This window comes from Oncorhynchus mykiss, chromosome 28 (genome assembly GCF_057628025.1).
Source record: "Oncorhynchus mykiss isolate SJ-2025 chromosome 28, ASM5762802v1, whole genome shotgun sequence".
Taxonomy (NCBI): Eukaryota; Metazoa; Chordata; class Actinopteri; order Salmoniformes; family Salmonidae; genus Oncorhynchus; species Oncorhynchus mykiss.
Window position 1 is genome coordinate 21,988,540 of NC_143049.1, and position 24,407 is coordinate 22,012,946.

The 24,407-nt window shown below is 43.5% G+C and overlaps 1 protein-coding gene across 7 annotated transcripts in view; it reads left to right on the plus strand.

Moving 5' to 3' along the window:
• The window catches only part of LOC110508723 (E3 ubiquitin-protein ligase RNF220), a 189,725-nt gene extending 165,770 nt beyond the window's left edge, over positions 1–23,955 (plus strand). For 6 of the 7 annotated variants that reach the window (XM_036967079.2, XM_036967080.2, XM_036967082.2 and 3 more), the window contains 3 exons: positions 14,293–14,401; positions 16,624–16,698; positions 21,031–23,955. In XM_036967079.2, coding sequence (XP_036822974.2) covers positions 14,293–14,401; positions 16,624–16,698; positions 21,031–21,102 — 256 coding nt within the window. In that variant the 3' untranslated portion in view covers positions 21,103–23,955. Of the gene's footprint in view, positions 1–14,292; positions 14,402–16,170; positions 16,369–16,623; positions 16,699–21,030 lie in introns of all 7 variants that reach the window. The other variant, XM_090226079.1, reaches the window with a different exon arrangement.
• The last annotated feature ends 452 nt before the right edge of the window (positions 23,956–24,407 follow it).

A 24,407-nucleotide genomic window follows, 5' to 3' on the forward strand; every position in this document is an offset into this window, starting at 1 on the left:
GCAATAAGCCACCTCAGGGGATGTGGTATATGGCCAATATACCATGGCTAAGGGCTGTTCTTAGGTATGACGCATTGTGGAGTGCCTGGATATAGCCCTTAGCTGTGGTATTTTGGCCATATATCACAAACCCCTGAGGTGCCTTACTGCTATTATGAACTGGTTACCAATGTAATTAGAGCAGTAAAAATAAATGTTTTGTCATACCCGTGGTATACGGTCTGATAACAACAGCTGGTGCACGAAATCTAAGGAAGTCTCTAGATTTTGCTCACCAAAAGTATATTATGATAAATTGCAGGCCACACTACTTGCCTAGAGAGTTCTCAGCTATACTTTTCGTGGCTGTTTATTTACCAGACGGATGCCTGCACTAAGACCGCACTCAGTCAGCTGTATAAGGAAATAAGCAAATAGGAAACCACTCACCCGGAGACGGCGCTCCTAGTGGCCGGAGACTTTAATGCAGGGAAACTTAAATCAGTTCTACCAAATCTCTATCAACATGTTAAATGTGCAACCAGAGGGAAAAAACTCTAGATCACCTGTACTCCACACACAGAGATGCGTATAGAGCTCTCCCTCGCCCTCCATTTGGTAAATCCAACCACAACTCTATCCTCCTGATTCCTGCTTACAAGCTAAAATTAAAGCAGGAAGCACCTGGTCTATAAAAAAATGGTCAGATGAAGCAGATGCTAAACTACAGGACTGCTTTGCTATCACAGAATGGAACATGTTCCGGGATTCTTCCGATGACATTGAGGAATACACCACATCAGTCACTGGCTTTATCAATAAGTGCATTGAGGACATCGTCCCCACAGTGACTGTACGTACATACCCCAACCAGAAGCCATGGATTACAGGCAACATTCGCACTGAGCTAAAGGGTAGAGCTGCCACTTTCAAGGTGCGGGACACTAACCCGGAAGCTTACAAGAAATCCCGCTATGCCCTGCGACGAACCATCAAACGTCAATACAGGGCTAAGATTGAATCATACTACACTGGCTCTGATGCTCGTTGGATGTGGCAGGGCTTGCAAACTATTACAGACTACAAAGGGAAGCACAGCCTCGAGCTGCCCAGTGACACGAGCCTACCAGACGAGCTAAATCACTTCTATGCTCTCTTTGAGGCATGCATGAGAGCATCAGCTGTTCCGGACGACTGTATGATCACCCTCTCCGTAGCCGACGTGAGTAAGACCTTTAAACAGGTCAACATTCACAAGGCTGCGGGGCCAGATGGATTACCAGGACGTGTGCTCCGGGCATGTGCTAACCAACTGGCAGGTGTCTTCACTGACATTTTCAACATGTCCCTGAGTCTGTAATACCAACATGCTTCAAGCAGACCACCATAGTCCCTGTGCCGAAGAACACAAAGTCAACCTGCCTAAATGACTACAGACTCGTGGCACTCACGTCCGTAGCCATGAAGTGCTTTGAAAGGCTGGTAATGGCTCACATCAACACCATTATCCCAGAAACCCTAGACCCACTCCAATTTGCATACCGCCCAAACAGATCCACAGATGATGCAATCTCTATTGCACTCCACACTGCCCTTTCCCACCTAGACAAAAGGAACACCTATGTGAGAATGCTATTCATTGACTACAGCTCAGCGTTCAACACCATAGTACCCTCAAAGCTCATCACTAAGCTAAGGAACCTGGGACTAAACACCTCCCTCTGCAAATGGATCCTGGACTTCCTGACGGGCCGCGCCCAGGTGGTGAGGGTAGGTAGCAACACATCTGCCATGCTGATCCTCAACACTGGAGCTCCCCAGGGGTGCGTGCTCAGTCCCCTCCTGTACTCCCTGTTCACCCACGACTGCATGGCCAGGCACTACTCCAACACCATCATTAAGTTTGCTGACGACACAACAGTGGTTAGGCCTGATCACCGACAACGATGAGACAGCCTATAGGGAGGAGGTCAGAGACCTGGCCGGATGGTGCCAGAAAAACAACCTATCCCTCAACGTAACCAAGACTAAGGAGATTATTGTGGACTACAGGAAAAGGAGCACCAAGCACGTTCCCATTCTCATCGACGGGGCTGTAGTGGAGCAGGTTGAGAGCTTCAAGTTCCTTGGTGTCCACATCACCAACAAACTAGAATGGTCCAAACACACCAAGACAGTCATTAACCTCTCTGATCTACCCATCCCGGATCCGGGATCGTGAATACAGACTCAAGCTCATTACCATAACGCAACGTTAACTATTCATGAAAATCGCAAATGAAATGAAATAAATATGCTAGCTCTCAAGCTTAGCCTTTTGTTAACAACACTGTCATCTCAGATTTTCAAAATATGCTTCTCAACCAAAGGAAAACAATCATTTGTGTAACAGTAGCTAGCTAGCGTAGCATTTAGCGTTAGCATTATCGTTAGCATCTAGCAGGCAAAATTTTCACAAAAACCAGAAAAGCATTCAAATAAAATAATTTACCTTTGAAGAACTTCAGATGTTTTCAATGAGGAGACTCTGTTAGCAAATGTTCAGTTTTTCCTGAAAGATTATTTGTTTAGGAGAAATCGCTCCGTTTGGTGCGTCACGTTTGGCTACCAAAAAAAACGAAAATCCAGTCATCAATACGCCAAACTTTTTTCCAAATTAACTCCATAATATCGACTGAAACATGGCAAACGTTGTTTAGAACCAATCCTCAAGGTGTTTTTCACATATCTCTTCGGTGATATATCCTTCGTGGAAGTGTGCTTTCTGTTCTGAATCCCAGGAGAAAATGACCGCAATTGAAGATTACGCACGAATTTAGACAAAGGCCACCGGGCGGACCCCTGGAAAATGTAGTCTCTTATGGCCAATCTTCCAATGATATGCCTACAAATACGTCACAATGCTGCAGACATCTTGAAGAAACGACAGAAATGGCAGTCTCGTTCCTGCTGCAGTCACAGCCATATAAGGAGACATTTGAAAACAGAGCTTCAGGATTTCTGCTCATTTCCTGTTCGAAGTTTCATCTTGGTTTCGCCTGTAGAATGAGTTATGTGGCACTTACAGATAATATCTTTGCAGTTTTGGAAACGTTAGACTGTGTTCTTTCCAAAGCTGTCAATTATATGCATAGTCGAGCATATTTTCGTGACAAAATATTGCACTTAAAACGGGCACGTTTTTTTATCCAATAATGAAATAGCGCCCCTATAGACTTAACTGGTTTTAAGAGGGCACGACAAAGCCTATTCCCCCTCAGGAAACTAAACAGATTTGGCATGGGTCCTGAGATCCTCAAAAGGTTCTACAGCTGCAACATCAAGAGCATCCTGACCGGTTGCATCACTGCCTGGTACGGCAGCTTCCGACCGCAAGGCACTTCAGAGGGTAGTGCGTACTGCCCAGTACATCACTGGGGCAAAGCTGCCTGCCATCCAGGACCTCTACACCAGCTACTACCGCATGGTAAGCGGTACCGGAGTGCCAAGTCTAGAACAAAAAAGCTTCTTAACAGTTTTTACCCCCAAGCCATAAGACTCCTGAACAGGTAACCAAATGGTTACCCGGACTATTTGCATTGTGTGCCCCCCCCCCCAACCCCTCTTTTACGCTGCTGCTATTCTCTGTTTATCTTATATGCATAGTCACTTTAACTATACATTCATGTACATACTACCTCAATTGGCCCGACCAACCAGTGCTCCCGCACATTGGCTAACTGGGCTATCTGCATTGTGTCCCACCACCTGGCAACCCCTCTTTTACGCTACTGCTACTATCTGTTCATCATATATGTACAGTCACATTAACCATACCCACATGTACATTCTACCTCAATAATCCTGACTAACCGGTGTCTGTATATAGCCTTGCTACTCTTATTTTCAAATGTATTTTTACTGTTGTTTTATTTGTTTACTTACCTACACACACACTTTTTTTCCTCCGCACTATTGGTTAGAGCCTGTAAGTAAGCATTTCACTGTTGTATTCAGCGCACGTGACAAATAAACTTTGATGTGATATACCACTGCTGACAGCCGATCAGCTTTCAGGGCTCGACCCACCCAGTTTAGAAAAATCCTTATTTGATCAGGTTCCAGGGGATGTTTGGAGGATATTTTATTATACGCCGGAGGGGAATGATGTCATTCATCACAGAGAGAGGGTTGTTCTGGGAATTATAGTTTTTAACCATTCCTCCTTAGTGTCTGTTGGCTTACTGCAGGTATTTCCAAACTGGAGGGGTTTTTCTGACCATATCAACTGATGGTTCATAATCATTTGGTGGGGATCAATCATTTTAAAACTGCACATTTATATTTTCCAACGGAGCTATGCATTTGGGCAAGTTTTTCTCTCTCGCCTGAGCAGCCTCGTTTCAAAATAAAATTAAACCATCTAGTGTTCAGTGAAATAACAATACAATGTCAAATACAGGTAGCCTAGTCAAATAATTAACATCCAATCACATTAACCATTACTCTGACGGGAAACCTTCACTGTTGCACAGACATTTAGAAACAAAACATGATCATTTGAAAAATAAGCCACAGGAGTTTTTTGAGCAAGAATAAATACGTATTTTGAGTAGTAAGACATATATAAAAGCAACAGATACCATTATTTAGAAGCGTCTTATATGGTGAACTACCGAGTAGCTACGGCAGGCATGCCCAATACTATTGTGAGGACTTAATTCTTCCTGCTGCCACGGATTTGGCTGGGACAATGATGGGGGAAACGTAAAAAAAAACTATCCAGACAATGCCTTCATCAAACAACACTGTTTCATGATGCATCAGTGACATGGCAGGAGATGTTTTGAAACAATTACTGCTTCGCATAAAAGCCAGTGAATTCTATGCGTTACAGCTGGATGACATGGCAGGCCTGGCACAACTCCTGGTATATATCTGTTACGTTTATGGGGGGTCTATTAAGGAAGATGTCCTCTTTTGTAAACCACTGGAAACCAGGACAACAGGAGAGGATATTTTTAAAGTACTGGACAGCTTTGTGACATCAAATGGAATTTGGTGGTCAAGATGTGTTGGTATCTGTACTGATTGCGTAAACGCCATGACAGGGAGACATAATGGAGTGGTAACGCGCATGCAAGTAGTTGCTCATGACGCTACTTGGGTACACTGCAGCATCCACAGTGAGGCTCTTGCTGCCAAGGAAATGCCTGACAGCTTGAAAGATGTTTTGGACACTACAGTGAAAATGGTTAACTTTGTTAACTTTTTATGACTGCTGGGGCAGTATTGAGTAGCTTGGATGAAAATGTGCCCATTGTAAACAGCCAGCTCCTCAGTCTCAGTTGCTAATATATGCATATTATTATTAGTATTGGATAGAAAACACTAACGTTTCCAAAACTGTCAAAATATTGTCTGTGAGTATAACAGAATTGATATTGCAGGTGAAACCCTGAGGAAAATCAAAACAGGAAGTGGCTTCTATTTTGAAAACTCCATGTTCCATAGCCTCCCTTTGCTGGATTTAAAGGGATATGAACCAGATTCCTTTTCCTATCGCTTCCTCAAGGTGTCAACAGTCTTCAGACATAGTTTCAGGCTTTTATTTTGAAAAATGAGCCAGAACGATAAGTGGTCACATGAGTTTTGCTCGCGCAACAGAGTTTGGATTAGGTATTGCTTTTCCCTCTCCTACTGTGAAAGACATTTGCGGTTGATATATTATCGATTATATATTTTAAAAACAACCTGAGGATTGATTATTTTTTAAAAAACGTTTGACATGTTCCTGTGGACATTATGAAAACTATTTGGAATTTTCGTCTGCGTTGTCGTGACCGCTATTTCCTGTGGATTTCTGAATATAACGTGACAAACAAACTGAGGTATTTTGGATATAAAAATTATCTTTATGGAACAAAAGGAACATTTGTTGTGTAACTGGGAGTCTCGTGAGTGAAAACATCCAAAGAGCATCAAAGATAAACGATTTATTTGATTGCTTTTCTGATTTTTGTGACCAAGCTTCCTGATGCTAAGTGTACTTAATGTTTTGTCGTGCGATCGATAAACTTACACAAACGCTTGGATAGCTTTCGCTGTAAATAATATTTTCTAAATCTGACACGACAGGTGGATTAACAAAAGGCTAAGCTGTGTTTTCCTATATTGCACTTGTGACTTAATGAATATAAGTATTTGTAGTAATATTTATTGAATGTAGCGCTATGCTATTCAGCGGTTGTTGATGACACTTATCCCGATAGGGGGATTGCAGCCATAACAAGTTGGCAAGGCCCCTGAACGCTCGTGTATTTTCTGCATTATGCAATGATGTGGGCAGCGACCATGTAACGCTTTTACAACATACAGAAGTGCTCTGGTTATCAAGGGGCAAAGTATTGACACGTTTTTTAAATTGAGAAACAAGCTTAGTTTTCTTTACTGACCATCATTTTCACTTGTCTGACCGCTTGCATGATGACGAGTTTCTCACACGACTGGCCTATCTGGGTGATGTTTTTTCTCGCCTGAATGATCTGAATCTAGGATAACAGGGACTCTCCACAACTATATTCAATGTGGGGACAAAATTGAGTCTATGATTAACCTCTAGCGTCGAGCAATCCCGTATCCGGGAGCGTAATCATAGCCTCAAGCTCATTACCATAACGCAACGTTTCCTATTCATGAAAATCACAAATGAAATGAAATAAATATATTCAAACACAAGCTTAGCCTTTTGTTAACAACACTGTCATCTCAGATTTTCAAAATATGCTTTTCAACCAAAGCTACACAAGCATTTGTGTAAGAGTATTGATAGCCTAGCATAGCATTAAGCCTAGCATTCAGCAGGCAACATTTTCACAAAAACAAGAAAAGCATTCAAATAAAATCATTTACCTTTGAAGAACTTTGGATGTTTTCAATGACGAGACTCTTAGTTAGATAGCAAATGTTCATTTTTTAAAAAAATATGATTTGTTTAGACGAAATAGCTCTGTTTTGTTCATCACGTTTGGCTAAGAAAAAGACCGGAAAATGCAGTCACTTACAACGGAAAACTTTTTTCCAAATTAGCTCCATAATATCGACAGAAACATGGCAAACGTTGTTTAGAATCAATCCTCACGGTGTTTTTCACATGTCTATTCGATAATCTATCAGTGGTGGCAGTTGGCTTCTTATCAGAAGCAAACGGAAAAATACTGCAGCTGGAGGTTACGCAATAATTGCAACGGAGGACACCAAGCGACCACCTGGTAGATGTAGTCTCTTATGGTCAATCTTCCAATGATATGCCTACAAATACGTCACAATGCTGTAGACACCTTGGGGAAAACGTAAGCTGACTCCTAGCTCCTTCACAGCCATATAAGGAGTCATTGGCATGAGGCGGTTTCAAAAAATGCGGCACTTCCTGATTGGATTTTTATTTGGGTTTCGCCTGTAACATCAGTTCTGTGGCACTCACAGACAATATCTTTGCAGTTTTGGAAACGTCAGTGTTTTCTTTCCAAAGCTGTCAATTATATGCATAGTCGAGCATATTTTCGTGACAAAATATCTTGTTTAAAACGGGAACGTTTTTCATCCAAAAATTAAAAGAGCGCCCCCTATATCGAAGAGGTGTTTTAAGAGCTATTTTTTTGGCTGCATTAACAAGGACAACACACAGGTCTTTCCATCATTGTTAGATTTTTTTTTTGTGTGCAAATGAACTCAAGATTACGGACAATGTCAAATGTAATATAGCGAAGCAACTGAGTGAGCTGGGTGTGCAATTACGCAGGTACTTTTACGAAACGGACGACACAAACAACTGGATTCGTTATCCCTTTTATCCCCTGCTTCCAGTCCATTTATCGATATCTGACCAAGAGCCTCATCGAAATTGCAACAAGTGGTTCTGCGAAAATTGAATTTAATCAGAAGCCAGTGCCAGATTTCTGGATAGGGCTGCGCTCAGAGTTTCTTACCTTAGCAAATCCTGCTGGTAAGTCACTGATGCCCTTTGCAACCATGTACCTATTTGGATTCTCGACCCTCACTGTTATGAAAACTACATACAGGCACAGACTGTGTGTAAAATGATTTAAGACGGAGAGACTCTCCAATACAACCCAACATTGCAGAGTTGTGTGCATCCTTCTCATTAACCTGTGGTGTGTTATTCACCATTTTTGATGAACAAATAATTTATATTTTTATATGTAAAATGGTTAAATATAGAGCAAAATGATTTATTATTATTATTTGTGCCCATGTCCTATAAGAGCTCCTTGTCACTTCCCACAAGCCGGGTTGTGACAGCTCACACATTCTTATGTTTAATAAATGTATCGTATAGTGTGTGTGGCAGGTTTACAATGATGGCAAAAACAACATTTGAGAGTGCGCTGACCCTGGTGCTAGCGGGGGTACGCAGCTGGAGGTTGAATGTTTGAAGGGGTACGGACTATAAAAAGTTTTGGAACCACTGGCTTAGTGGGAGGAACAAGACTGTATTATTAGTATTGTCACAGAAGGGAAAGAGATGTGGTAGTGAGTTTATTGAAATACATTTTTTATTAAAATACATTATTTATTTTTTATTTAACCAGGCAAGTCAGTTAAAGAACAAATTATTATTTACAATAATAACGGCCTAGTGGGTTTAACTGCCTTGTTCAGGCGCAGAACCACAGATTTTTACCATGTCAGCTCGGGGATTTGATCTAGCAACCTTTCGGTTACTGGACCAACGCTCTAACCACTAGGCTCCTGCTGCTAGTTGTTCTATTTGGATCTTTCTGTTGGCATTCTATGGATTTTTGTGCCAAAATCTATGAGTAAAGAAATGGGCATGCAGTGTGACAGTTTTATGGGCAATTTCCTGATACGAAATAAATAGGTTTAATCTGAGAATCCCTTTAAGGAGACCAAATAAGGGATTGAATGATTTTAGAAGAACGAGGCTGAAATTCCCTCCTTGCTGTTTGCAAAATGCATGTATTTGTAGGGACTTTCTCAGCCCTCGTTCTCAAATGAAAATGAGGTTTGTCTCCTTTCGTTATGCTGATGCATTGTGTGTGTGTGTGTGGCGGTAGTGAAATCTCTGATCTCATCCCAGATGGGTAATGATCTCTTGGCATTGGGGTCGTCTCCAACCCCACTCGTTCCCAACAAGATAAATGACCTCTCCAATGCCGCCAATGTGATTGCTGCAAAATGTCATGCTCAACATGAAACAATGGCAGAGATTTCCGTGTAGCTTTGCAAGTAATTGAATCTGTCCTCAATTTCTAAGTGATGACTCTACCCCACCTCCTATGTCCTCCTCTGCTTCTTCCCATCTCCCCCCTCGGACCCTGTGAGAGAGAGAGAAGCCCTCCCCCTATAGCCATCTGAGGCCTTCCTCACACACAATGGCTGGAGCTGAAGAAATCAATTGTGACTTCAATGTTTTATCTGGTGTCAGTTTAGTTAAAGATACACAATGCAGAAATCGCTCTGCCATTTCCTGGTTGCAAAAATGTGAATAGTTCGCCTAATTTATTTTTGTGACTTTTTATTACGCTGATTAGATTCACGCGCTGGCGTGGACATTGCCTTAAGGGATTACACACACGACCCCATAATGTCAAAGTGGAATGATGTTCTTCTATAATTTTACAAATCAAGTACAGATTAAAAGCTGAAATGTTTTGAGTCAGTAAGTGTTCAACCCCTTTGTTATGGCAAGCCTAAAGAAGTTCAAGAGTGAAAATGTCCTTAACAATTCACATAAGTTGCATGGACTCACTCTGTGCGCAATAATAGTGTTTACCATGATTTTGTAATGACTATCGCTGCTCTGTACCATACACATACAATTATTTTTAAGGTCCCTCTGTTGAGCAGTGAAATTCAACCACAAACACCAGGGAGGTTTTCCAATGGTTCGCAAAGAAGGGCACCTATTGGTAGATTTTAAAAAAGAAAGAAAAAAACACATTGAATAACCCTTTGAGCATGGTGGAGTTATTAATTACACTTTGGATGGTGTATCAATACACCCAGTCACTACAATATACAGGCGTCCTTCCTAACTCAGTTGCCGGAGAGAGGACAGAAACGGCTCATGGATTTCACCATGAGGCCAATGGTGACTTTAAAACCATTACAAAGTTTAATGGCTGTGATAGGAGAAAACTGAGGCTGGATCAACAACATTGTAGTTTCTCCACAATACTAACATAATTGACAGAGTGAAAAGAAGGAAGCCTGTACAGAATAACAATATTCCAAAACATGCATCCTGTTTGCAATAAGGCATTAAGGTAATACTGCAAAAAATGTGGCAAAGAAATTAACTTTTTTCTCTGAATACAAAGCGTTATGTTTGGGGCAATTCCAATACAACACATTACTGAGTACTGCTCTCCATATTTTCAAGCATAGTGGTAGCTGAATCATGTTATGGGTATGCTTGTAATTGTGAAAGACTGGGCAGTTTTTCTGAATAAAAAATGAACAGAATGGCGCTAAATCCTGGAGGAAACCCTTCGGTCTGCTTTCCACCAGACACTGAGATGAATTCACCTTTCAGCAGGACATTAACCTAAAACACAAGGCCAAATCTACACTGTAGTTACTTGCCAAGAAGACGTGAATGTGCTTGAGTGGCTGAGTTAGATTTTCAAACATATTTAAGTTAAAACTAACTATGGCAAGACCTGAAAATTGTTTTCTAGCAGTGGAAAGCTTTAGTTAGACTCACAGCTGTAATCGCTGCCAAAGGTGATTCTAGCACTTGGTTTGAATACTTATCTTTACAAATGTTAAAATATTTCTTCCACTTTGACATTACTGAGTATTTTGTGTAGATCGTTCACAAAAATGACAATTAAATCCATTTTATTTTGTGAGTGTGAATACTTTCTGAAGGTAAATGTGTGAATGGTTGTGGATTATTCCCCATTCTAAAAGGTTGTCAGTCCCCTTGGTCTCTCTTTTCCTCCTCCTCCCTCTCCTGAATCTAACTGAAATTACACCAGCCAGTAATGTGCTCAGGAGGCCCTCCCTGCCTGCCTGCCTGCCTCCCTCCCTGCCTGAGAGATGAAAGGCGAGGATATAGATGGACGCTAGATTAAGATAACGGGCTGATGGAGATGGATTGCAGGGGTGCAGTGGCCCAGGGAGCCTGGCAAGCCCGGCTAATGAAATGAGAAATGGGCACACGGCACAATCTCCACCGCCTCCCGCAAACGTTCAGACTGAACACAGGACACTTAATGGGGAAGAAGGACAAGTTCCCCCTCGCTCTTTCTTTCTCGCTCTCTTTTTATATTTCTGGATCTTTCCAGCCTGTGGCAGTGAGAGGGGAGCATCTCAACTGAGATGACATATATGAACTGTTCTTTGGTTCCATACTCATTTTTTACATTTTTAACTAGGTACGCTTGTATGTTCAGTGGGGAGAACTTTTAAAACAGTACTACATAATATTTGAGTTTTCTGTTGTATGTTGTGCCTTTCTGAACACAACCCCAGTTTCTTTGTAGTCCTCCAAGATGGTGTGATTTTCAATACGCCACTGCTTATAAGTTAAGTATAATTATAAGAAATCTAAGATGTCATAAATTATAAGCAGCTCAGGGCTCCAGCTATGCATTTGGCTTGCTAGCTAAGTGGCTAGATGTCAAGATCAAACTTTTTAGTTGCAGCAAAAACAACAAAATAGCGCCCCTTGTGTGCACTTCCGGTAATAGCGTATACCCCAGTATGGTTCTGAAACAGTGTGACGATGTGAAAATATGGATACTGCCCAGCCCTACCTGTAGTGTCCCAGCTATAGACGGTGTAGCAGTGTGGGAAACTTTGCATGAGGTAGTATTTCAGGTTACATTGTAAGTCTTGTAAGATTGTATGTGTACTCAAGGCCACTACAGAGTCCCACTGTGGTCACAAACCTCAGCCCAGGCCTGATTCACGGCCCTGTTTTATGCCCACAATGTTTGCTTTACTTGTATTTTCCCTTAGCATAACATGCCTCAACCAATAACTTAACTCATCTTTAGAAACAATTTCAGGTTTAGCAAAGGTTGTTTGGTATATTTTAAGCTGCTGTCTTAACATGGATTTTTGAACTGCAGTGTTATAAATTATAGTAGAGAAGAACCTTGTTCAGTCTGCTTTCCAACAGACACTAGGAGACAAATTCACATTTCAGCAGGACAATAGCTTAAAACACAAGGCAAAATATACACTGGAGTTGCTTACCAAGATGACATTGAATGTTCCTGAGTGTCCTAGTTACAGTTTTGACTTAAAACATCTTAAAATCTTTGGCACGACGTGAAAATGGCTGTCTAGCAATGATCAACAACCAACGTGACAGCTTGAAGAATTTCAAGAATAATGTGCAAGTATTGTACAATCCAGTTGTGCAAAGCTCTTAGAGACTAACCCAGAAAGACACACAGCTGTCATCACTGCCAAAGGTGATTCTAACATGCATTGACTCCGGGGGTTGAATACTTATCTAATGAAGATGTTTATTTTTGAATTTAAATGTTTTAAACATTTTTACATTCATTTTGTGTAGAATGTGGACAAAAAATAGTTACATGATATCATTTTGAATCCCACTTTGTAATACAACAACCTGTGGAAAAGGTCAAGGGATGTGAGAACTTTCTGGAGGCACTGTATGGTGGTGTACAGATACTAATAGATGGTACAATCCAGTTTGTTAATGCCTGATGTCCAGCTGGCCTGTCTGCCTGGGGTTGGGGCTGGCCCACCTGATACAATCATCAAATGGTGAGATCATCCAGTCCCTTCTGCCGAGAGTGTAGTAAACTAGGGGCACACAAAAACCCACATTCTATCGGCCATCCATCGCTCCAATGGCTCAGGCCTCTACATAAAGAAAGATTAAAACCCCCTTTTATTGCACGAGGGAATTAAGTAACTTTTAGAATGTGGTTTCTTATAAATCACCGGCTAAATTAATATTCATCGTCAAACCACGTCGTGCCTGAGAGCCAGAGAGGAGACGAGGGTTGGTCTTTTATAGGGAAAAGTTTTACTCAGTGCCGCCCAATGACAGTGTTGGTTGAGTAAACCACCACAGGGATTTATGATGCTGTTAAAGGGAAAACACCAGGCTACGGAGGACAGCGCTACTGGGCCTTCTTTATAAGCAAGCACGCTAATCAAGGCTAAATGCCTTTTTACAAGCGCCCTGCTAATAAGAGGAGATTTTAAAGCTTTATGGCCATGGTGTTGCAGATTGGAGTCACATGAGAGAATGACTGGCCTGGTCTCTTTTCTCTGGCTATCCTTGGCCAAGGTCTCTGTCCAGTCAAACAAGAGTTTCAAGTTGACTCGAGTCACCAAGTGTATTGTAATGGACTAACACCAGACATAGGAACATTTTAAGCTCTTGAAGTCACATTCAGCTTAACTCAAATGATGCTACCTTCCGATGAGAAAACAGCATTGGTGTGTGTATATCTAAATACAAAGGCAAAAACAATGCTTTATTCAGTGTAGCTATCGGGCTAGGAAAGTTGAACTACATTGTGTTGACAGTGGTCATTCTAGCGCAACTCCTGTACTGTCTCTGTGTTCCTCTGGGCAATCCACTCCTTATTGAAGAACCACACAGGGCCGGTAGTATAATAAATTAAGCTATAGATAGCCAAGGCACTGGGCCCTCCAAATGGGCAGTAATCGGAGTGGGGGAGCGCTGTGCCTTGCTGCGCGTCTCCCGCTGAGAGCCGGTCCAATGGTAAATCAATACTGTAGATCAGCACTCCATCTGGCTGGAAAATGAGCGGATCACCATAAACATCTGGCCAGCGCCGCGTCCCGGCCAATCACTGGCGGACATATTGACTTAGTTATTGCTCGTTCATATGCTGCAGGACAGTGTTAAACGTACATTCTCCAAGCAGGGGCATTAATCAGGGGATATTTAGTGGAGGGCCTGAAAGGTGAGGAGGGGAGGGAGCTGTACATCCTGGGTCAGTCAGTGTAGGGATAGGACCTGGGAGGATACAGACCGATAGACAGATGTTAAATGGGGATGTGTCATGTACAGTATAAAGACAGCTCAGTGTCCTGACAAGGAAGGGCTGAATAAAAAGCTTGCCAGCGAGAAATAACTCTCAAAGCAATCAGATCCTGGGACCGAGGACAAAGATTAAGAGTGATTTACGTATTAAAATGGCCTCTAGATTCCTGCAGTGCTGCTACCATAGAGACAAAACAAGGGATTCCGTGATGTAATGGTGAGGGTCCTTTCTCTTTGAGTGTCACTGTGACCTGACCCAAGCCTCTTCCCGTTTGTTGCAGGATCACAGAGGGCTCGAAAGCCACCACATTTGAAGCACTAAAGGCTCGTATCCGGGAACTGGAGAAACAGATCCTTCGAGGGGACAGATATAAGTGTCTCATCTGCATGGTAAGCAACCAACCTAGTCCTTTACCTTCACTCTGTCCATCCGTGTGCTTTTCTCTCAGTCTCTAAGCATGTCTGCCATATCAGAGTGTTTGAACCCAAGCAACCTGCCCATCCACTACTTAAACAACTTTTGGGTGTGTCACAAATGACACCCTATCCCCTATATACCGCACTACTTTTGACTAGGGACCTAATTGACACCCTATTCCCTATATAGTGCAATACTTTTGACTAGGGCCCATAGGGTATATGGGGTACCATTTAGGATGCAGCGTTGCAGTTTACAGGCATGGGCTTTGTATTGACATATTGTCTGGTGGTTGAAGTGATTCCTGCATGGCCTGAAAGTCAGCCATCTCTCCTCCACCTGATTGATTGATTGTGTGTGTGTGTGTGTCAGAGAGATTCTGTTGCACCAACTGTCATATAGTTCTGAATCCCCAGCTGCAGGATGGCTTATTACCATCTGGCAGCTTTGAGGGGTTTTCTGACCATTTCAACTGATGGTTCATTATCATTTGGTGGGGATCGATAAGCAAACTTTTGTCTTTGGTTATTGACGTCATCACGGTGATTTGACATCCATCAATGCATCCGGTTCCTGGAGATTCTGTCCCTAATGACTGCTCGGCCATCCGCTCCCCTGGTCTATGTGAGAGAATCAGACAATATGGATTAAGAACAGAACACCACATACCTGAGCAACCCTTTCCGAAGTGTGTTGTGGTTGTACTTCCTCCATTGTCACTCATAGCCACACACACCCCACCCGCCATCTTCTAGTCTCACCTTGAGAATGAGTGAAGAGTGAAGAAGCCAGATTCCTCAGCTTTGGCAGCTCCTTCTCCCTGGCCCGGGCCCCACGACTCTTGACTCTGTGAAAAGCAAGCAATTACTGACGCCTGTCCCTCCTAAAGGTCGTCCCAGCCCCGGGGTGACGGAGAGGAGAGGGGAAGAGATGCATATTGATCACTCCTGCCCTCCAGCGACCATCGTAAAGCTCATTTGTCATTGCTGTCGTCTCCTCCCATCACAAATCTCACTCAGCCAGGCTGAGGAGTGAAGACGCTTTTCCTCTTCTGCTCTGACGGACACGGTTCCTTGTTGACGGGATTTCAATTTTATTTTTTTTAAGATGGGTGAGGAAATAGCCTCTGCAATATTCTGAAAGTCTAACCCACCAGCCAAGGTGGTGAAGAGTCATATTTGACTGCTAACACCTCATCACTCATTTTGAAAGACAAAATGGCTTGTGCTTGTAAGGCAGTAGAGTTGAGTATCTTTTTCTACAGGAGTTTGTTTTGCGATCTGTTTGTGTTCTCTGAACACTTGTTAAAGAACCATACAGGCATACTGAGTCAGCAGGGTCCTTATCAGTGGATCTCTACCACCACCTGCTGTTGCTTTAAGGAACTGGGCACTAAATGGATGCATTGGATTTCACATCACATCATCTTCACGTTCAGTGTTCTCTGTTCTGTTTCAATGCATTTCATAGAAACAACGTTCTGGCTTGTAAAATTATAATCTATGACATGTGTTGGACATGGTACATGGTGCTGATTATTTTGCTCAGAGCCTGCTACAAGTCTCAAACACATCACACAAGCTGCAACAGAAACTTTAGTGGGTCTTTCTCTCCAGTGCCTAGTGCCGCCCAGGTTGTGTGTGAATGCATGTGTCCAGTCCGTCCGTACCTGTTTCTTTCCATGCTTTGTAGTCCGCCACATTCTAGTGCTCAGCGGTGCCCCCTCTGTACTTCCCTACAGAGGAAGAGATTCCAAACAGACAGGGCTGAAGACAAGAATCTGGGCCAATTGGGGCGGGCCCTCGCGGTAACAGCGCCCAATGAGAGGCGGGTTGCTGAGAGCTGTTCAAAGCCCCTCCCCCCGCTCAGCATTTACTGTTTGTATAGAGGCTACGTTATGGCCGGCGGCGGGATTAAACGGCTGCTCCCGCTCCGGAGGGTAAGGCTCTCTGTGCTCCCTTCCCACCCACCCTCCCTCGCCCCTCTGCCTGCCTGCCCGCTCACCCGGCTGGGCTGGCCACCCCCCTCTTCCATGCCTGTGCTTTGGTTTGGTGGCGTCGTTCGTCAGGGCCTGCCCAGTGTTGTACCGTGTGTGCCTGCGACCAGCGTTTTGTCTATTTGTGTCAGTCCGCACAGTTCTCCTGTAATCTCATATTAATGCTCTCTCTTTCCCTCTCTCCCCCCTATGTGGCAGGACTCGTACACGATGCCCCTCACCTCCATCCAGTGCTGGCACGTCCACTGTGAGGAATGCTGGCTCAGGACTCTGGTGAGAACCCAATGCCAACCCAGCCTCCACAACACATCGCAACACTGCTGTTGCATGGCAACACTACTTCATCACATTACAGCCACTGGTTTCATAGTGACTGAACTTTCTCTCTCTCACTCACTCACTCACTCACTCACTCACTCACTCACACATTCCAACAGGGACATGGTAAAACAAAATGGTCCCCCTAAATCGGTAGTTAAACTCTGAAATAAAGAGGTCTACTTGTTTCATCTGAATTATATCCCCCTAGGTCTACACACATGCACACACTCTTGAGTATGTTTGTTTTGTTTCTTTTTTTCAAATGTAGCTGAGTGATTATCCAGTGGAAGCTTTGCATAATGACAATAGACAATTGTGCTGCATCTGACCACAGGTGTGTAGGAACAGTGTAGGTAGCTCTCCTCTACTCTCTTTACCAACACAGTAGTGAGTCCCACCTAACCCCTCAACCCCTGGGCAGGTCTCCTCAACCTTTATTGTACAGTGCTCGGTTTCCCAATAGCAGTGGAACTTAGGCTTACTAGTGTGTTTTAACGATGCATCTTTCCTACATCAGCTGAAGATGTAACATGAGTTTCCCAAAACACCATGCAGAGAGAGCGGTCACTAAGTGCGTCGTTGAAGCATGAGTTGATACTGTTGGGATCGAAAGAAAGAGCGCGCTGCTCTCAGATCAGCTTTCTCCATTCAAATTTTACCTTAACATTCTAATTATTCCACAATACTGACGACGGATCAGCTCCTAGAGATATTACCACCTACAGCTGCAAATAGTCATGCAGCTTATTCTAATGCTTACCCTATAATAATGCACTAAATCAGATTCATTTGGCACGTCATTGCACGTATTTAAATATATTGAAGCAAATTCAAGACAGTTTAGCCTACAATAAAACTCTTAATTGTCTGAACATGACATTTATTTCAATATGATTTCAAATATAAAGTCCTATGTAGCCTTCAGGCCTATTTTTAAATGTTTATGCTTTCATCTCGGTTTCCATCTTTTTATCCTTTGCTTGCTCAATTGCAAAGACATTGGCAACGTTGTGTTTGTAGTCAACTTCGTTTCCAAGTTATCGGCAGTTCCAGAGAGAAAGTAAACAGCTTGATTGTGTGTTTAGTGGAGAATGTTCTGTGTATAAAGTTACGTGGGAGAGTGAAAAGGCATCTAAAAACACACTGAGCTGTCCTTAACTGGTCTGGGGCAGGCGCTAAATAACCAGCATTTTCAACTACAACTTTAACGATGGTTTTGGAAAACCGCTCAGAGATTTAACGATGTTCCTACGAAGGTTCTGACGATGAACGTAGCCTTAAGATGCTCTTGGGAAAGCGGGCCCAGTACAGTATGCCCAGCCAGGCAAAGCCTCCAGGACCACTGCTGTAGCCTTTGTTTTGGGGAGCATTTGTTGTCCCTGGTGCACTATGCCCTCTGCTCTCTCCTCCTCTCCTGTTTTTAGCTGCTCTCTCTCACCAGGGAAACGGCTGGCTTTGTCCACTAACACATTTTGCTTCTACACACGGAAGCAATTCATAAGAAAATGCTTCCCAGCCACAGTTTAGCCCTCCTCTCTCCTTCACCAATATACAATATATTAAATACGCTGCTGTGTTTTTTTTATTATCACAAAGCCCTGTGTGTGAAAGACAAAGGCGGTGGGGGAAGAAGGGCTGAGAAGGGGAACACGGAGGGTTGGTTAAGAAATGTGTGCCTGCTGCAGCAGCTTGTTCCTAATGTGGGCATTAAAATGTTGCCCGAAGACAGCAATAAAAGCGTTGCGCGGCAGGGCTCCCCGCGTCTTCATCAAAGTAAATGCATGTAATCTAGTTACCGTCGGGCAGTTTTTTTAGGATTTAATAGAGCGCGGCAGCTGGCGTGCAATGTGAGAAGCCCACACCGTACACCAGGCTCATTAAGATCAGGTAACTCCTTTATTTTATATGAAGAAATGCAAGAAAGGCCGTAATTTCTTTGTGTAAAGAGGGGAGAGATGGAGAACCTGGTTCTCATTGGAGCCAGGGTGGAGGAGGGGGGGTTCTTAGTGGAAATTCAAGCAGTCTGGGTGAGGTGTACAATAATATACAAAGACGATACGGTATGGTAGCTCGTCTGTCTGTCTGCAAGGTGGTTAGGCACTAATTTAAGTTCAGACTGATCTTTATTCACTTTTGAAATGAACCTGAAGGCTGTTAAGATATGACAAGAGAGCTTATCAGTTTGGGCTTGGTCCAAGACTCCCTAACAGTTTCTCTGAGTGCATGTTACTGTTACGGAGACCACCTCCACTCAAGGCCCCTCCGCCCCTTTCCTTAGCCTGGTTATCTGTGGGCTCCACATGAGCAGACCTGTTGGGAGCTACAAATCCTCTTTGCTCCGGGGGGAGAGAGCTGTCCAGGGCTACCCGGGCCCCCCAGCTGCCCCTGCTCCGGTAGGAGAGTTTTCCAGACCCCCTGACTCTCGGTGGGAGAGTTTTCCAGACCCCCTGACTCTCGGTGGGAGAGTTGTCCAGGCCCCCTGACTCTAGGTGGGAGAATTGTCCAGCCCCCCTGACTCTAGGTGGGAGAGTTGTCCAGGCCCCCTGACTCTAGTTGGGAGAGTTGTCCAGGCCCCCTGACTCTAGTTGGGAGAGTTGTCCAGACCCCCTGACTCTCGGTGGGAGAGTTGTCCAGGCCCCCTGACTCTAGGTGGGAGAATTGTCCAGCCCCCCTGACTCTAGGTGGGAGAGTTGTCCAGGCCCCCTGACTCTAGTTGGGAGAGTTGTCCAGGCCCCCTGACTCTAGTTGGGAGAGTTGTCCAGACCCCCTGACTCTAGGTGGGAGAGTTGTCCAGACCCCCTGACTCTAGGTGGGATAGTTGTCCAGACCTCCTGACTCTAGGTGGGAGAGTTGTCCAGACCTCCTGGTTCTGGCAGCATGGAGACTCCACTGTTTGCCCACAGCTGAATGCTCCCTTGTCCTGAGGAAAGATGTAACACTGTGTACTTACGCACACACCCACATACACAGGGCAAACCCAGCCCACCACTTGAGTGTGTCAGGACTCAGTATATGAACTCTGCCCCCTAGTCCAGTAACTCCCACTATTTGCCCTCTGCATTCATTCCAGATAGATCTCAGGTCAGTCAGCTAGTAGCTGTCAGACTCTACAGCCGCAGGTCCCTGTGTGCTGGAACTCATGCTCGGAGCACACACACAGGTAGTAGGCTACACCTCTTCCTCACACATCAATGTGGTTCCAGTAACTTTCCCCGTACCCCTCTTTCCTGTTAATGGGCCAGTGACAGGAGACCCGTGAGAGTTCAGTGTTAGCAGGTAGTCAACATGTGTTTGAGCTTATATTTGAGGTTCTTCAAAGTAGCCACCCTTTACCTTGACAGTTTTTCACACTATTGGCATTCTCTCAACCAGCTTCATGAGGTAGTCACCTGGAATGCATTTCAATTAACAGGTGTGCCTTGTTTTTAAAAAAAAACTAAATAACAAGGTGACCCCAGAAAGACAGATGGAGATGGGTAAATTAGACCCGCATTTTGTCTTTATATTACTGTATCATAGGCCTAGCTGTCACAAGAAAAGCACTTACCATGATGAGATGATACTGTCGGTCTACATGCATTGTGAACTGGGCTCCATACTGAGATCCAGATTTAGACAGCGCATATAATTTAACAGTTCCATTTCACGCCATGCTGTTCGTATAAATCATTTATTATAATTTACCGGTTTCTTGCAGTTATTTATCCCGGGAAAATGGAGTGGTTTTGGATGGTAAATCCTAGTAAATCTTGTTTATCAGGTTTCCACCATTCTCTAACCACCACAACCACCTATTTTGGCACAGCGCAAGGAGACCACACAGCGTACCTTGCCCTGTTCTCTCAGCTTCTGCACCCGCTGTCTTTTAATTACACCCACACAACACGGCTTTATAGGAGATGGCAGTGATTCAAAGTGTCAGAGAACAGAACAGAACAGAGCAGGAGTCCTGGAACAGGATGATGAGCAGGCTTTGATGATTCACGTGCTCCACTATAGGCCGTCTGTCTGACTGGCGGATACATGCATATGTCTCCACACTCTGTGGCTGGATGTGGGCTGCATGCCAGTATAGTTTGGTTAGCTACTCTTATGTGGTTTTATACCTGTTCTTTACTGTTGTGGTTGTTTTGATCTATTACAGGACTATTTCTGTACTGTCAGTCAGTTGAAGTACCGCATTTCACCAGGGTTGTTTGACAAGCATTCTTTGTTTTACTCAAACTTTTAACTGCTCATATTGTGACCTAAACAATGACCTTTTTCTCTCTTTCTCTCCCACAGGGAAATAAGAAACTGTGCCCACAATGCAACACCATCACATCGCCAGGAGATCTAAGGCGCGTCTACTTGTGAAGAAGACTACGCCTTCCCTGACCGGCCTCCCCCCCTCCCTCCATGTTTTCCTCTTTTTATTTCCATTTGTTCTCACCGTTTGTGTTTTGGGGTTTGTAAAGCCCCCCCTCATAGCTTAAAGAGACAAGACTGATGTCTTGATTGACTTTTCCGATCAGGGGAGGACTGACTGATTGATCAACCAACCCGGTTGGGAACAGAACCGAACCCAGTTGCCCATTATGTCTGAGTGTTCTCAGAATGACAAATAAACCAACCCCCCCTCTCTGGCTCCTCCAACCGCCTGCCTGCCCTCAAGTGGTGAGTGGTCCACTCCACAGTCAAATCCCCTCCACCCTGGCTCACATTTCTGGTTCTATGTGTTTTCATCCTTTAGCTCTCAGGCAACTCAGCTTTACACTCATGGAGCCCTCCTCCCTTGCTTGCCTCACCATCGTCTCACCATGCTGAAAGGTGTGTTCAGGTAGGAGGAGGTGGTGATGTAACCCCCCCCTCCTCCTTTTTACCATCACTGCTCGCTGTGTGTAGAAAACCCATCTTGGTCCAAGCCATCAGGACAGCCAAGCTGGCCGCCGGTCGTTGCACCCTGCTTGAAGGCCTGGTAAGGGGGAAAGGAAAACGATGAACTCTGAGCTTTCTACCAAACTGACAACCTCAGAACATCCAGAGGATCCTCTTCTTTTCAGCCTCTTTTTTCCCTTTTGTGGTCTTAAATCGTGAAGTCAACCAAATTCCAAGAATCAGTGCAAGCACATGTATAATAGTGTATGTTAGTTTACAGTGTTGTGTGTAAATGACATAGAGCTTACACTTCTATACATATGTGCACACATGCTTACACACATTCACACATATATGCGCGCTCGCACACAAACACACACACACACATACAAACTCACAAAAGTATATATTAATAAAGTCCAGTTTTTAGTTAGAGTTTTGAGGAAGGGTAGGGAGTGATGTTTAATCAATGTGAAAAAGAAAGCCCTATTTTTCAACCAATGTTGTCGTCTTGAGGTTGAAGTTGTATTTCATTGTACAGGAATAGATTTAAGTCACAATAATAATAATAATAAACTACTCAACTAGAAATTCAAGGTTTAGATGGTGTACATTTTTTCTTCAACTATACAGTAAAAGCTGTCGACGTTTTAAACCTAAAGCAAGGAGTATATGTTTTTTGATTTGATGTTTTTTAATGGAAAGGTTCACATCGCTCTAACACTAGACGAGGGGAGATGGTGGCTTTAAACTGCAACGCTGTTTTCTAAATCACAACCGGGAACACAGTTGAGTTAACCTCCACCTCCGCTGCTTGTCCTCAGTTGACCAGCCTACCTGTTGATTAAATCACTTTACTGATCACTTAGGTTTTCTGTTTTGGCCTCCACTCTGATAAAGCCTCATAAGATGCTTCTCCAGAAATGTTTTTGAGTGTTGCTTCCATTGTGCGACCTAGCCAGGCTTCCAACCTGGCAACTCGTCAAGGCAGGTCCTTCCCATCTGTGAGGGAAGGAGCAGTGGGCCGACATGTTGTCCCAGCCCACTCTTGACTGCCCAAGCCCAGTTACTGAACACTTCCCCACAGCAAGGTGATGTGCTTTGTAGTTGTAAAACAATGTATCCTGTGATGTCTGTATTGATGTAAGCTGACAAAAAAGAAAGAAGAATTTAAAGGTTTATGACTGAATTCAAACCCCCAACAGAAACCCAACAGATATCCTACAGGGTTAAATTCTCTGTCACTGGGACGGATTTCCATCATGGATTCTTTTTTTCTTTGTGTTTTTTCTCCAATAATGAAAAGGACTGGAATTGGTCAAACTCTGAAATTATCCTCTTTTCCTAAATGCATGATGGTCATGACTTTTTTTACATGAAAGTGGAGGTTAAGTGGCCCCAGACAGTCGTTCTGACATCGACTGAAGTTTCAGTCATGGGATTATTGTGTTGCTTTAACCCCTGTATATTAACACATGTACAGAACAGAAATGTTACATTTTCAGTGAAGGGGAACAATAGATGATGGCTTTAATCACATGCAAAGCATTGTATATTTATTTCAGTCCAGACCTTCTGGTTTCCATTCACATCCATTTTCTTCACGGACTAGCGTCTTCAGAACTGTCTCCAGTTTAGTGTTTATTGCGGGGGGGGGGGGGTTCTGTCTAAGCTTGTCTTTGATCATCTCCCTACATTGTGGATTTAGATGCTATTTTACAAGAATTATTTGAGTCATAGGGATGGCTGCAATGTAGACCTACAGCAGATTTGTTTTCATAAAAGCAGTATACAACATCTTTAGTACAGTATTATTGTTCCTGTAAAAGGAATGTTCTGGAGCAACCTGTTTGAAGGGATGATCACAGGCTCGTAGAACTTCAAAGGATCCGTAGAACAATTCCACATTGTTACACTGATTCCCCCCCCCCCCCCCCCCCCCCCCCATACCTCTGTTCATTCATACAGTACGTGTGTGTGTATAGGTTTGTGTTCTAGTTTCACTTTGTAGTCACGTGTACAGGTAACCATGCATAGGCAAATGAACACTTAGAGCTGTGCAACAGTATGTGTGGGTGGGGCACCTTTGAACCCGTAATAGGATGTTTGAGCTTACTGCACTTGTGTGTCAAGACAAGTTGTGTGAATCTGCTTCACAACACTGTTAAGGGTTAAGGTCTTCTCTCACTTTGTGGTTCCTTCAACTGGAGATTTATTTCAACCTGCCCCAAAGATGACAAATTGCACAAGATGATTGTGTCAAATAATTTGTGTCTTGTATATTCTTGAAAATGGTACGTGTCTTTCCCGTTTGTAAACTACATTTGACATTAATTAAATGATTGTAAATCAGAAGTGTGCCGCCTCTTCACAGATCTCAGCACTCACTGTACTCATTACTCTCTTTAGGTCCTGAATATGAATTAACATTAAAAACATCTATACTGAACAAAAATATAAACACAACCAGCAACAATTTCAAAGCTTTACCTGAGTTATAGTTCATATAAGGAAATCCAGTTAATTGAAATTAATTCATTAAGGCCCTAATCTATGGATTTCACGACTGGTAATAGATGTGCATCTGTTTGGTTACAGATACCTTCAAGAAAAGCTATGGGCGTGGATCAGAAAACCAGTCGGTATCTGGTGTGACCAATCCAGCACGGCATGTTTCCTTCGCATAGAGTTGTTCAGGCTGTTGATTGTGGCCTGTGGAATGTCCCACTCCTCTTCAATGGCTGTGTGAAGTTGCTGGATATTAGCGGGAACTGGAAGACATGTCGTACATGTCGGTCCAGAGC